The 15,961-nt window shown below is 38.6% G+C and overlaps 2 protein-coding genes across 29 annotated transcripts in view; both read left to right on the top strand.

The window, feature by feature from the left end:
* The window catches only part of dlg5a (discs, large homolog 5a (Drosophila)), a 37,052-nt gene extending 33,125 nt beyond the window's left edge, over window positions 1-3,927 (top strand). For all 5 annotated transcript variants that reach the window (XM_047812307.1, XM_047812306.1, XM_047812305.1 and 2 more), the window contains 3 exons: window positions 405-514; window positions 1,709-1,818; window positions 1,934-3,927. In XM_047812307.1, coding sequence (XP_047668263.1) covers window positions 405-514; window positions 1,709-1,818; window positions 1,934-2,037 — 324 coding nt within the window. In that variant the 3' untranslated portion in view covers window positions 2,038-3,927. The remainder of the gene's footprint in view (window positions 1-404; window positions 515-1,708; window positions 1,819-1,933) is intronic.
* Window positions 3,928-7,800: 3,873 nt separating this feature from the next.
* Window positions 7,801-15,961, top strand: part of kcnma1a (potassium large conductance calcium-activated channel, subfamily M, alpha member 1a) — a 130,497-nt gene continuing 122,336 nt past the window's right edge. For 9 of the 24 annotated variants that reach the window (XM_027141986.2, XM_047812582.1, XM_027141994.2 and 6 more), the window contains exon 1: window positions 7,805-8,781. In XM_027141986.2, the coding sequence (XP_026997787.1) occupies window positions 8,491-8,781 (291 nt within the window). In that variant the 5' untranslated portion in view covers window positions 7,805-8,490. Of the gene's footprint in view, window positions 8,782-15,961 lie in introns of all 24 variants that reach the window. The other 15 variants (XM_047812578.1, XM_047812580.1, XM_027141992.2 and 12 more) reach the window with 5 other exon arrangements.

The following is a 15,961-nucleotide window of genomic DNA, read 5'->3' as shown; positions in this document are numbered from 1 at the left end:
ATGCTTAGACTCATGAAGCATTTCTTTTTAGGAACACTATGCTAATACTTTGTAGAGCCTCCCTTTTCTCAAAAAAAACAAAAAACAAAAACAAAAAACAGCCTCAGTTCTTAGCGGCATGGATACCACAAATTTTCTAAACATTCCTTTGAGATTTCATGATTTTCATCACCTTATGGTTTCATGCTTTCATAAAAGCACGAAATCTCCCATTCTACCATATCCTAGAGGTGTTCTAGATTGGATTCAGATCCAGTGACTGGGAAGGCCACTGAAGAACATTGAACTCCTTTTTTATGTTCATCAGACTACCTTGAGACAACTTGTTCATGTGTTTGAAACCATTTATTGTTCATGTATCTTTAAACCGAAGTTGCTCTTTGCTCTCTTATTTTATTTCTCAGGACTGCCACTGTTTGCTCGACATTGCACCCCATGCCATTGAAAGGCTTCACAGCGTTCAAATATATCCAATTGTCATTTTCATTCGCTACAAAAATGCAAAGCAAATAAAGTAAGTGTCCAAATCCTTTCCGATATAAGCCTCTTATGTTTGACAATCGAGTACCCATTACTACTGGTAGGATTAGAATTGATGTTTTGTCCATCCTCGGTATTTTTACAGTCCACGAATAAATGCATTGCCTGAATGCTACTCAAAGTCTGTTGGGCTGAATTATCCTTGGCAGACACTGAGCTCTTCTCCAGAGACCAGAGGTCTCATTTAACAACCATGTGCATGAATAGATTTTGCGTATATATAATATACTGTGTACTCACGTTTATATGCATGTTTCTATACAGGATTATATGCATGTGTTTAGGCATGTTTTTATGCACAGTATGTGATTTATGATGTTTTTTTTTTTGTTTGAGTATCTGTGAGTATAATGTTTTGGGTGGGAGCCATGTTGAATGTGTGGGATTCATTAACGTCTTCTGCGTACAACTGCATACACACGTGTAATTAAATGGCAATTTTCTTGTGCATGCTGGTGGTCCTTAAGCACAGAATTAGAAAATGTTCTATGCATGCTTTGATAAATGAGCCTCCTGGAGTCATTTGTGAAATTGAGTGCCTTCTGTAAGGTGGACTGCAGTAGTTCACCCTACTTGGCTGACTGTGAACTGAAAGCTGCTGCTCTTAAGCAGATGGTTATAATCTGAGCTCATTTTCTGTGAAAGATGTATGACACATTTTAAAGCAACGTCTGTGCGTGTGTGTGTGTGTGTGGGAGGGGCGGGGGTTGGCGGATGCTCTCTAGAATGCGCACAGTAATATTTTGCAGTGATGCAAGTAAATGAAGAGAATGGAAGCTGACCATACATCTTGGTATATGTTTTACTGCTTCACACCCTACATGTAGAACTGAACAGAGCCAGTACTGCTGAATTAGTGTGGCTTTAAATTTCATTATATTCCTGTGACACAGATAACTAATGATGAAATTATCCCAGTAGAGCACCGCAAATTGATGAAATCCCAAGAGCCATAAAAGCCATGCCTCCTGTCAGGCTCCTTGTTATCCTTGACATGCTCAGTATGACTAACTAGATCACCAAATGAGTACAGCTTTTAGAGATTGTAGGAAGTGTTGTAGGAACACTGCCTTTTTTAGGCTAGCAGTACCAAAGACTAGTATTCATAACTGTATATAGTTATAATCATGTCAGTACAAGATGTGCTCTTTTCATGTGCCTTGTATAGAGAACTGAAAGATCCAGTGTATCTGCGGGACAAAGTTTCTCAAAAACATTCCAAGGAGCAGTTTGAGGTTGCACAGAAGATTGAGCAAGAGTACAGCAAATTCTTCACAGGTTTGGATATGGATCTAGCTCTTTTTATTTTCTCATATTTTTTTGCTTATTTGTTTCAAGGATCGTGCTAGTCAAGGTTTGTCAACCTTTGAACTGATGATGGTTTCTTTTGCAGGTATTGTCCAAGGAGGCATGTTGCCCTACATTTGCACTCAAATCGTGACTATAGTGGATCAGGAGCAGAGTAAAGTCCTGTGGACTCCACTGGGCTCGCCTTAGGTGGCTGAGCCAGTCCTCTCCACTTACAGCCTCACATACACCTGAGCTTACAAACACTATGCTTTTACACTCGCACTACACAAAGGTACACTACAGCGAGCATTGCATTTTTTTCTTTTATTATTCATTCATGTTTAATTGTAACATTTTATGTGTAACTGTAATGGAGCCTTTTATTTGTGTGTGAGAGCAGTTGAGTGTGTGTGTGTGTGTGTGTGTGTGTGTGTGTGTGTGTGTGTGTGTATATGTGTGCGTGCGTGCTCGCAAATGCAGGATTATAGCACTGAAGTTTTCAATGTTTTCCTTTGGTCTTCCTGATGGACATCCAACAATTAGTAATGCTGCATCTAAAACACTTGTTTACAGATGAGTCAGTCCGTGAATTGTTATTTAATGTCTGCTTGAATGTGTCCTCTCGCTTTTATATTAATGAAGTCCCAAGTCAGCTCTCTCTCTACTCCAAACCCAAATTAAGCTGACTATCCCAAGCCTGTTATACCAAAATGACACGCATGTGTGTAGGTGTTTCTTTATCATTAAGGGGACTGAAATTTCATTGTAGATAAAGATTAAGCTTTGGTAAGCTCGTTTATGTAAATGTAATGGTTTTTGGGTTGAAGTGAACAACAACTAAGCATTGTACGGGCCAAATGGAAGTGCCTTTGGAGAACTCCTGAGCGTATGACAATGGCATATTGAAAAGTCTGGTGTTTGAAACTCCTCAGATTGCACTCCAGGGCTAGACAGACCACTGTGGTAACATTTTCCTAGAGGAAAATTTTGTTGAAAAGAGAATATGAAATCTAACACTAATACAGTTCACAGTTCTGATGTAGAGGCACTCACTTAACCTGTATGTATGCAAACTTCTATATAGAACTTATATATATATATATATATATATATATATATATATATATATATATATATATATATATATATATATATATAATATATATATATATATATATAAACATATAAATAAAAACATAAATATATTAAATGTATTTTGACTAGGCTGTTGGCCTAGGGAGCAGTTGTCGAGTCGGGTCTTAGCAGATAAGAGCATGTTCCTTTTGTATGTTTCTTCTCGATGTTTTTGTTTGTTTGTCACTTTTATATGTACCCACTGAGAAACACCATGGAAGGAAGAGATGCAGGGTAAATATAATTGGGTCTCCTATGCTAAATCTGGTTAATGTTAGTATTTTTTTCATGTATATTTAAGGTTTCTTCTCTTTTTTTTTTTTTTTTTTTTGTAATTATTATGTAAATTCACCAGGCGCAGTTGCATTACTTTTATTCAGACTAGTAATCCCAGCAGTTAATGTGCCAAAATTCAATGTGTCCATTTTTTTTATTTTTGTTTTGCACTTGCAATATTATGGACCCTAAACAATAGCTGTTTTTAGGATTCCAGTAGAGGTTACAAATAGGTACTATACTTAATACTTTTGTGATTTAATATTGATTTGTGTATCACTCATGTTCCATACATTTCATTATTTGCATCTATTCTTATATTAGAAAAGAACCATTGCATCATTTACACTCTTAATTAAAAAAAGGGATTTCTTATTGCACAGTTGTCTCAAAAGAAAATCAGTCCCAGCCTTGTCTTGGGTTGGAATTATACTTTTTGTTTCAAGTACTATTCACATCTTAATGTTTTTTTTTTTTGTTTTTGTTTTTTTTTCTAAATAAGTAGCATATGGTTTTAAATGAGAGGGATTCAGCCAATACAATTTAAAGAAGTATAACTAGATGACAGGTACTGTTATTGATCTGGATTTTCAATATTACAAAGAATGTGATTTGTATGAAAATGTTAAACAACTTAACATGAGAATAAAAGTCATTTTCTGTATCATACTTATATTATCAAACAAATCCAGGTGTTGTTTGGAAGGTGTTTTCATTCTAACCAACTGTGAACTAACCAGTGTTGATGTCCAGTAGATTGATGGGGGATGTAATTGAGCTTCGAGTGAGTTAATTGCTAGCTTCGTTATTATGCTGATGGAGCTAACAGTAAGACAGTAACAGGTAAACTGTGGTATTAAATGTGGTATTAAATCTTGGAAGTGAGGTTTAAAACGTTTATTAGGATGTTTAGAAGACATACTGATATTTTGAACCTTAATTGTCTTTTTATAGAACTTTAATTACATTGGTTAAACTAAGCTATACTGCCACCTAAGCAGTGATTTATTTGGAATCTAAAATACCACTTAAATTACTTTTTAATGTTTTGTTCTTTGTAAATTTATACAGGATTTTTCCAACTCTAGTCCAGAGGAACACTACTCTGCCCATGTTTTCAACACTTTCAACACTAGGTCAAGTTCATCACCTAATTATTAAGTATTTCATGAATTGGGTCAGCTTGATAATAAAACAAATATTTTCTTTTGACTCGTCTTATTAGTGATCATTCTGAGAACAACAGAAGGGCTACTGTGGTTTGCTTTAGTAAGTCCTATGTAAAATGGAATTCAAATATTTCAGGACATACAAAAAGCAACGGGACTTCTCAACACTAGAATAGTGAATCAACATTTGAAATGGTCATTCATAGTATAACTTTGATGTTTTTCAGATGGTTAAAAGGCTGTACATTTTATTGGCTGTGCCATTAACACAATTTATTCTTCATAAAAATCAAATCTTGTCTTCATTTCTTTTTGAACAGATGACTGGATTGTTTACACAATTTACCTATACATGATGTACAGTATACCAACAAAGCATGTTTGCTCTGTCAGTGTATGATGTAGTGAGACTGCTGTTGATTATTCCTGTACTGATCAGCCAAAGCACATTTGAAGAGTTGAAGGAACCTTCCCTAAGCTTCTTTCATTCATTTTCTACCACTTATCCAAACTTCTCGGGTCAAGGGGAGCCTGTGCCTATCTCAGGCGTCATCGGGCATCAAGGCAGGATACACCCTGGATGGAGTGCCAACCCACTGCAGGGCGCGCACACACACTCACTCACTCAGGACAATATTCCAGAGATGCCAATCAACCTACTATGCATGTCTTTGGACCAGGGGAGGAAACCGGAGTACCCGGAGGAAACCCCTGAGGCACAGGGAGAACATGCAAACTCCACACACACGAGGCGGGAATCGAACCCCGAAACTGGAGGTGTGAGGCAAACGTGCTAACCACTAAGCCCCTCTCTCTCTCTCTCTCCCACTCTCTCTCTCTCTCTCTCTCTCTCTCTCTCTCTCTCTCTCTCTCTCTCTCTCTCTCTCTCTCTCTCTCTCTCTCTCTCTCTCTCTCTCTCTCTCTCTCTCCCCCCCCCAGCTTCTTGTTTACTTAAAATTTTCAATTTGGCCTCTAACTCCCAATGCATATAAATGGCCGATATGTGCTACTTTGGCACTCTACAAGTCCCTTTGCCCTCCTGATGGGTTATCTGTTTTGACAGCTGCCACCAGCTTATCTAAGTTTAAGTAGATGCAAGGCTGTTTGATAATGATCTTTCTAGTTAAAAGGGCCTTTCATCTTCAGCTAAAACATCAAGAGAGCTCTGCTTCTCTGTGTCCTTCACATGGTTTCACTCTGTGATTTTTTCCAACTTTGCAAAATCTGTATTCTTAAAATCTTCCCCTTAGCCTTTAATCATGACAGTTGGACAGGATGTGCCCCAAGGTGATCAATTCTGGAGTGTTCTGCTCCCCATAAAGTTCCACTAATTAATGAATTACTTATATATACATACACACACACACACACACACTCCGTAACACTAAAGTTATTTGGGCATGCCTCCTAATTACTGAGTGTTTATCCATACCCACTGCGAACAGGTACATAAAATCCAGCATTTAGACATGCATACAACATTGACACACAATGACAGTAGAATGGGAAAGTGCACTGCTAGATCTGCTTCAGTGAAAAAGATATAGAAACAACATCACTCACAGAGCAGTGCTGCAGAGTGCTGAAGAACATAAAATTATCCTTTCCTATTGCATCACTCACTACAGAATTCCAAACATCCCCAGGAAGCAACATAGGCACAAAAACAGTTTGTCTGGACAATTAATTGCGTTTCCACCTGCCACACTTTAAAGTCTCCGTCAATAAATACATCCTCATTGGAGTTTACTAGGTCAGGAACTGTGAGTGCTATCAGTCTAAAAACTCAGTTGTGCAATGCCAAATGTTAAGTCAAGTGATGGACAAATCTGGATTTCAAGGATGTCTTGGGAATCCTACCCACTGAGTCAAAAGTAATCTTAAAGGAGGGATAATGTTTTTCAGGGTTTCTTCTAGTCTACTTAGTTCCAGTAAAGGCTAATATTAATGGAGCATACTGACATTTTAGGCAATTGTCTATTTTCAATATTATGGCATCAGTTCTTGTGAAGGTCTTTTATGGTACCATGACTGTGCCCTTGTACACAAAACAAGGTCCATTAATACATGACATCATGAATTTGGTGTGTGGAGGAACTAACCTGCACAGAGCCATGAACTCGAACCCACGGCTTAGGAATAAATTGGAATGCTACAGTATTTGCAAGGCAGGCCATTTTCATATATGAGCATACAACTGAGGACTAAATGGACACTTAATCTGAAATCGGGCACACTCCAATATCGTGTAGAAAGCCTTCCAGGAAGAGTGGACTCTAATATAGCTACAGCTGAGGGGCAACTCCACATTAATGCCCTTATTTATGGAATGGGATATCTAAGATCATAAGGCTTGGGTGTCCATATACTTTTGGCCATATTATGGTTATGCTGATGTTCCATTGATTTGCCAACTGTTGAACAATCATCTCAATTTCCAACCAGCTCCAATATGACGACATGTGCTATAGTATTTCTGTCACAATTTATATTACACTGTCCAAATATCTCACTATAGTTATACACTTGCACACACATTATCTTTATTGTCAGTCTGTTGTAGAGTTTAGTGATGCAGTCTGTCCTACTGGCAGATGATCAGCATTTGATTATAAACACATTTATGTTTATTGGCAAAGTGCAGGGTCTATGTAATGTTTGAACTCCTTTGGATTTCAGCAGAATAATATCATATCTTCCAGACAACACGGTAACCATAAAGCTACTAAATTAAACTAGAATGTTATGATCTCGGTCGCTCATGAAGTGCACTGTGTGGATCACTGCTGCCTTCGTGCAAACCTCATTTAATCATTCTTTATCTATTTAAACCTAAAGATGAGCATTTTATCAGTCAGAATACATTATGTTTGGTCGGTAAATAATAATCTTGCTTAACCCAATGTGCACAACCTGTATGAAACTGTCTCTTTCCGTTATCTGAAGCAGAAGCGGACATGTTGCTGTATGTGTCTCAGTCCAACAGGTTTCTAATCACTCCACAGTAACTCAGTGTTTATAGAGAAGGTCGTGAGGCTGAAATAAGCTTCTTACCACCAGGATGCGACAGAAACCCGGTGTATATGTTACACCTTGTTGTCAGAAACGAGCTTTTTAGCCAAATCTCCGTTTGCACCAACGACTTGTGCGTCATGTCGCTGTACACACTGCAGAAATGATTCAGCCGAGACCCAAACACACAGCTTACCCGCCTAACTGTTCAACAGCACCATCTTTATTATTGTGCTTTAGCTCCGCCCTCCTACCTGTAAATCTGCCTAGCAGTGCGTGCGCGTGTGTTTGTGTGTGTTTGTGTGTATATGCGAGTGTGTCTGTGCGAGTGTGTGTGTGTGTGTGTGTTTGTGTGTGTGCGTGCGTGTGTGTGTATGTGCGAGTGTGTGTGTCTGTGTGTGTGCGTGCGTGCGTGTGTGTATGTGCGAGTGTGTATGTGCGTGCGTGCGTGCGTGTTGTGTGTGTTTGCGCGCGCGCTCAGTGAGCGAAGCGGAGCGACTGACAGCACCGTTTCCTCTGTCAGCTCCGACTAACAGAACCATCCAATAAACGTAACGATGCTACAACGCTGTTTCCTATTATAGTCGTAAACATTTAATACGCCAAGAAATATATTTTTTTTGACGGACGTTCATTATTAAGTCGGCGTCTATGAGAGAAATATCGCTTTGTCGCCGCGGTCCCTGGATGGAAGACCGTGATCTTGGAGGCGCTCGAGCTGATTGAAGAGCTGCGTTTATTTTATTTCTCTGACACAGCTTCAGTTCTAACAAGGATAGCAAGACAACTCATATAAAATGCCTACATGGCTCAGATTTTCCGATTATTTCGAATATTTAGAAAAACCCAGTGAAAAGTCGTCGTTATTGCGGATTTAAATGTGTCGCGCAGAAGGACCTCCTGTTTCTCTGCCGATTTCACGCGAAGCGACATTTTGGGTTAAGAAACTATCATTGACAGCGAGGAGCTTGTGCTATAGGGAACAGCACTGTTGCGCAGACTGGGCTTTTTAAAGCAATATGGCTGATGGCTGTGGCTGGGGGCGCTGGCAGGAGCAGGAGCTCTCCAAATGCTAGCTGGGGCAGATCGCAACCTTTCCCGCGGCGGCGACGGCATCTCTAGAATGACTAATAATAACAACTACAATAAAAACTCGGACTCTTCTGTCTCTATATCCAGGATGGATGTGATCATCCCGTTCTCCGCAGACGTGCCGTGCGATAACAATGGCCAGCGCATGTGGTGGGCTTTCCTCGCCTCGTCCATGGTGACGTTCTTCGGGGGTCTCTTTATCATCCTCCTGTGGAGGACCCTCAAGTACCTGTGGACTGTCTGCTGCCATTGTAACGTCAAAAACAAGGTAACCCCGTCAGTCCTGTGCACCCTGCTGTAGATCTATGTACATTTATACACGGGAAATGGAGAAAACACATAATCCAATCGAAACAGTGCTTAAAAGCACACACACACACACACACACACACACACACACACACACACACACACACACACACACACACACACACACATATGTATAGGACATATTGAGAGTTGCCATATTGGGAGAGGGGAAAATGACAGGCCTTTGCAAACACATTTGTCAACGCTGGACGTTTTCACCACTGCTGATTAAAGCCTGTTGTAGGCCTGGTGTTTCACTTCACTAAATGATTTAGAAATGTCAGAAATTTTTATAACATTAGTGTATCATATGCTCTGTATTTTGCATTAGTTTCAAAATGGATGTACACATCATGTCATAAATGTTGCTTATTAAGCTTTCTATAAACACAGTTGCATGCAAGACATTTGGTTCACAATGTAAAAATGCTTCATACAGACAACTGGTGTGAATACTTTTAATTAGTAATATTTGGTTTGGTTTTCATTATATTCAACCACATGTCAGAGGAAAACCGCTAAAAGGAAATATCAGTGTCTGTAGTGCCATGTGCTCTGCAAACATCAGGAAAAAACAATGATTTGGACCTCCAATCCAAACACAAGGAAGGGTCTATATTTGTCTGTCAGTCAATGTTGCTGGCCAACTAATAAAATGTAGGCATTCTCACTTTGTTCCAAATGGTGTCTTAAACGTTGTACTTTTCCTGTGACAGTGACACTATGTGAGTCATTAAGGGATGTTGTCAAAAGATTTACATGCTTAAATTTTACCTTTTGCTGTTGTAAGCATGATGCCATTCAGAAATACCAGTGTAGATTCACAATCATGCATTGCCGTTTATTTACTCAATGCTTGTGTGGGTGTATTTACAATGATCAGGAAATATTTTCTGTTTTGGTAAAGATGTTGTCAAAATGTCAGTTGTCAGTTGTTTTACCAAAAGAGAAAATGCAATAGATCACACTAAAACATATGAATAACAATGGCACAATTAGTAGTTAAAATGAACTAATCAATGGTATAAAGTTTAATAAGTAAATTCTGTTAAGTTCATTTGTTAATGAATTTAGTGGACCATTTTTTTTTTAACTATTTTGAACTTTAATGTGCTTTCAGCAGCCTTGTCGCATTGTGTAATTGGTCCTAGCTCCTAAACTCAAGGTTTTTGGTTTAGAGAACACTGTTGAGTCCATGTCAGTATGGGCTTTGTGACAGGTAAGGGCTCATGAGCACTCTTTTGACCTATATAGTGAAATTTGGAACACTAAAGGAAGCTAGTGCACTTTTTGTATCCAAAATCTAAAAGGGTTTATTAAAAAGCTGTTTGGTAAAGTTATGTGGAGTGAGCATCAGGGAAAGTCAGTGCTGGTCTAACATACCCAGTAATCCTGTATACTGATATAAACTCACTGCAGCTGGGCGCTCTAAACAGGCACACCATAAAGTAACGTACATACTTACAGGGATTTAAGCAGCTGTTCACTTCATCAGGTCTGTAAGTTGTTGGCTATGTAAAAAATGGTCATGAATTCATTGTACAATGTCTAGTCCTCTTTAAGATGGCATAGTTTTCATATTTTTTTATTCATTTATATGCAAAGATTCACGTTATCACTCAATATGGGATTTTTCAGATTTTCCTGGTTTCCTCTCTCATCTCAAAAACATATGCTGACTTAGTAGTTAGCACATTAGGCGCACACCTTCAGGGTTGGAGTCCCGCCTCTGTGTTTCTATGTTCTCCTTATGCATTGGGGTTTTTGCTAGGTACACTGGTTTCCAACTCCAGTCCAAAGACTTGTTTTGTAGTCCATAGTGTCCATAGAGTAGTCCTAAATTGTCCATAGTGTGTGAGTGTGCAGTGTTGTGCCCTAAGTTTGTTAGGAAGGCTCCAGGCTTCTTGCAACCCTGTGCAGAATAAGTGGTACAGAAAATGGATGGATTTGCAATGGGTGTGAATGAGTGTGCAAGTGTGTGTGCTATTGACTTACATCCTATTACCACCTTGCACATAGATTCTGGATTTACTGTGAATCCTGACCAAGATAAATCACAGGGATGAATTAGAAGAAAGTGTAAGTTATTTCATAATATCATAGATGCTTGAAATGAACCATAACAACATACCATTTGCTTTACAAGTGACTGGATTGTAGAAGGATTGAATAGATTTTTCCATGTAGGCATAAGGTTTACATATTAATATTTTTACATGCAGTTTATTTGTTTACAAATGTCTGACATTGTATGTGTGTATAAAAAGTATTTGTTAACAATTTGAGAAAGGTGTGATGATGTCATGGTGTTACATTTCATTTATTTAAATAATTCTCTGGGTATGAGTGTGCCAAGCTTGTTACTTATTTAAATGAAAAGGGTTAATGACGTCTGCAAAGTCTCCAGTCTTCATTACCTTTTAATTACCTACATGAAGAAGCGTTCCGACAGAGCAAGCAGCCCATCCGACACTGACATGGTGCTCTGCCTCTTCAGAGGGAAGTTGTTGAAACACAATCAGGCCTATGTCTGGATCTTCAGCAACTGGGAGCACTGGAATTAAAACTCTTCATTTCATTTTCAACACATCTCATCCCCTTTGTAATTTGGTTGTGCTAATGCTTGGTAAATGTGTATCCGATGGTAATTCATGACTGTGCTATTGACAATGTCTCACCATACCCAGTTTCCTTAAAGATATTGCCAGGGAGACTTTTGGTCTAGGTTTACGCTCAGTGCTTTTTAGGAACATTGAGAGGACGACTATGGAGACCAGGCCTTCTTGGTATGGTGCTAGTAACATTAGTAGGCTGTGAACACAAGAAGAGAGTCAGAGTCATAACTTTGCCGCTTGTTATATAGCACCAACTATGTTGTATCTTTCATCACCTAATAATGGTGAAGCATAAACCAGCATTGAAGTTATTAAAGTTATTGGTCTTGTTAATAAAACATGTTAATAGGTTCCTGGTTAGAGCCATGGAGCAGCACTCACAAGGGCTTGTCTAACTGGTGTTTACGTACTAGTTAGCCTTGTTATAAGTCAATTTATAGTTAACACTGCTTTACTTTAGGCTATTTGCTTTTTTTTCTCAGGAAGAAAATGTGAGTAAAACAGAACTGATTCTTTTTAGCACTGGAATAAGGAGAAACTGTAAACATCTGTGCATGAACTCATATTTTCCAGGAGACCAATTGTAAGCACCTTTTAAGAATTATAATAGAAAATGACAGGTTATTTTGCCAGCAGTCATTATTTGTAGGTTGTTAAAAAAAATCCCACTGGAAATACACGTTTGTTTGTTTTTTTTTGTTAATTCTAATTTGTTAAGCTTGGGTGGATTCCACAAAGTTTGAATTATATATTGTGTAGGTTTTATGGTGAATACTTTCTAATGTTTCCAATCCACTCAGAGCTGATACAACCAAATGCTTTTTTCCTACAGCATCTATAATAAGCACAGAGAGATGTTTCTGTGTCCGAGGGATGATGTTTGTTTTCCTTTAATGCAGACAGGATTGCAGATACATGTTCTGACGGTCTTGTGTATATGTGTGTACCCTTTCATGCTTGGCAACGCAACGGCTGCTGCTGAGCCGACAGGCGAACAGCACACATTCAAAGATCAGCTGTCCCTCTTTTACACCTCCCCAGTGTGTCCCACACAGAGCTCATGTGGTCTGACTACTTATAACAGGGTTTCTCAACTTTTGTTCTGGAAACCCATTGCTTGGCACAGTATCAAGTTCCTCTAGCTCCCACAACACACCTGACCTCCGTGGAGGGCTTAATATGTTGCTGACATCTTTGGTCATGTGTATTAGGAAACACGAAAGCAGATAGGATGCATAAAAAAACTGCGGGGCTGGCCTTATAGTTTAGCATATTGTCTGCTCTAAGTGCAGCTGTTTGCATTGTAACTTTTTAAAATATAACTGCACAAATTTAATAACCAAGGATGGGCAAATACATTTGATCATAAGTCATAAATTTGTGCTAATCAAGCGAGCATTTAAAAGCTCCAATGTGCTTTCTCATTCCATTGATTTGGTTGCTTTGAATGGAAACTGAGTAGGCTAAGAAGTGGTAGCTAACAAAATAGTAAATGAGCTAGCTAGTTATGTACATAAATACAGACTACGAGTAAAATATGTCTATGTAATAATCATATTCTGACTAAGTTTCTAAAGTAGCATGATGTTTTCTACATCATTTCAATATGAGACTACAAGCTGAGTTTTTCCTCCAACTTTTGAAGATCTAGAATATATAGTCAGCCCCAAACAGAGGAGACACAGAATCATTTTGAAGGTTGTGTATCATCAGACACTTTTTGATAGTAACCCAATAAAACTCATGGATCTTATGTTCTTAGTCCTCTACTAAATCTTACAGGAACTAGAGGGCTCTTTTTCATTAAACTTGCAGCATAACACTATTTAAAAAAACAACAAAAAACACTACACTACAAGAACCCTTGGCAAACAGTCTCAGCCAATGTGTGTAGTGCAGAAGATGGTGCTATTCACTAGAACATCAATACTACATGGTGTGTCGCACAACAATGAAACTCATATTTTTAAACATACACACCAAATCAAAACTTGTATTTTGTTGTAATTCAGGTGTAAGGTTTTCTTGCTTTTTTGAGTTGTCCCTCAATTAAAAATGATTTATTAATACACTTGATATTTTACTATTAGATTAGCTATGCAGAACTGTGATAGAGCATAGACCTTCTTATTCTATAGTCCTTGTGTAGATGCATTTTAATTGTCTGTTCAGTTTAGTGCAGTCTACAGTGAACGGCAGAGACCCATAATGGGTAATTGCTACTGTATAATGCAGTGGCCAGAGCTCATTTGTTGGTGACATTCATGGAGAAGCCTGTGGGTTGGCTGTGGGCTGCTGCACCAGCAACTGAGCTTTTGCATTTTGGTCATGCATTTCTGGCAGGTATGAGCATGCACTGAATGCAGGGCAAAGCTTGACCAGTGTCCACTGGCAACAGGAGCCACTGACTGGTTTGGACAATCTGGATCCTTTAGTCTATATTATAAAGATAAAACCCATTTTAAATCTTGTTCCTATTGGCCAGGATTCAAACTATAGACATATTCATGTTTTCAGATGAGGACCAAATATAATTTTATTGAAGTAATGCATCATCGCCAACATATTTTAAAACTGACATAGTAATAAAAGCTCAGCCAACAGTAAAAGAAAAAAATAATTTTCCCATCCTTCTGTCCTGCTGTTTTATTTGACATGACACTATAATTAGGACCCTAGAACACCAGAATATTTAGCGGTGAGAATCAAAAAGGAAGTGATGGGTGACTGAGAAAGAACTCAAGGGAGGTATTTCTCAATGCAGGGAAAGCCTTCCTGAGCTAAACCCCCTGATTCAGTACTATGCTCACTGGCATGGGAAAACAATTAGCTTCTCTCACTGTTAGGCTGTATGAGCTGAGCTACAACTGCAGTTAGCCAGAAAGCTAGGCAATGTCCATCTTTTAGTCTGGAGCATGGGCCGTGGAGAGGCAGCTGCCTCAGTTGCTGTGGTGATTGGTGCATTTTGTAAGGGCTAGCCACTGGCACTAGTGTCTCCTTTGACCCCTGGCTAATATTAACTGTAGCTCATGTTTCATAGAATATCGGTTGTCTATTAAAATTTTCCAATTAACCCTTTTGCATGGCTGTTCCAGTAGGCAATAGGATTTGGGTGCTCCTCCAGTCAGTAGATGACATGGTCAATTATTTAGTAGGTGACTCAATGATCTTTTTAAAATGAGACCTAAATACAGAGGCAAACATCTTTAGGCTTTTGTGTTCATTATCTCTTTAATATTTATGTACCTTTCAACTCTCTTGGTTTTTGTTACCTCTCTTGTTGTTTACCTCTTCTCATTTTTTTCTTTGTTTTTTTTTTCTTTAAGCTTAACTTAGTATACCTTCTCTCCCATAACAGGGTGTAGAAAAATAAAAGAGTGTTCATCATCTACAGTACATCTGAAAAACCTCTAATATGCAACTATTTGGGAGTTGAAGCTGGAGATGCTGTTCTGTAGAAGATCTTTGAGCTATTATTGTGCTAGTCAGCTTTGACTGATCAGCATGCTTACTACTGATTTGCATACATGAAAGTGAACTTAACATCCTAATTGGTGTTCAAAGCAGCATGCATGTTGCATGAAGCTGAAGACAGAAGAAGCACCGGCTAGAGGACGTTTCACTGACCTTCAGTCGTGTGGGCTGCTTATGCTGGAACTGCTCACTCATGTGCTTCCATTTTTTCCCTTGTGTGCTGAGACGCAAATAACAGGTTGTAGCGCTGATGGCAGGAAATGTTAATAACCTGTTTGGCTCCTAGCACACGCTAAAGTACATCAGTGTGATGGGATGGAATGGTTTCCATGGGTCTTTAGAGTTTAAGTCTTTGTTTGCTGGAGTTTTGATTATGTTTTAGCCTTCAGTCTTTTAGATTAAACAACATTCTGCTTTCTGTCTGCATACAGTACCTATTGGTTGGTTAAATAAAAGTCTAATTTTATTTATTCCAAAACAACAGCAGATACATTGTTGCTTATGAGCATATAAAGGAGGACTGCACTGTAAAGGTGTGATAGGCTTTTATATAGTTAGCTGTCGTGTTTCATTCAAATGAGAGGCTGTGTAGACATCGTCAATGAAAGCTGTACAGTGGAGATCAGTTTCACTGAGAAAACCTCATTAAAAATAGATGATAATACACTGCCATATTGTTTGCTGATGGATGTTGGCATTCAAGGTATTAATCAGTCAGTAGTCTTAGTGCTATTGGGTTTCACTAGTGACCCCTGGGGAAGGACTATACTCTATGTTTAGAGTCAGAGTGTGGAGTTACGAGTTTGTCAATATATGTCGTTTCTATTTAAATAGCCTAAAAGCTATTTTAGTCATTGCTGCTTTACGCTTAACTAGCTTTTAGATTTCAGATCCGTTACTGTAGCAGCATGGCCAATTTATTGCTTCATCAATTCATTGATTAGTTAACTTCTTTTTTAATAAGGTCTAAATTCTTAAGTATTTTCAGTATGAGAATTTCCAGAAACAGCCTCACCCAGGATAATGAAATCAGTTTAATGAGTAAATTGT

The sequence above is a fragment of the Tachysurus fulvidraco genome, chromosome 4 (assembly GCF_022655615.1).
Source record: "Tachysurus fulvidraco isolate hzauxx_2018 chromosome 4, HZAU_PFXX_2.0, whole genome shotgun sequence".
NCBI lineage: Eukaryota > Metazoa > Chordata > Actinopteri > Siluriformes > Bagridae > Tachysurus > Tachysurus fulvidraco.
This window is presented reverse-complemented; position numbering and strand designations above follow the sequence as displayed.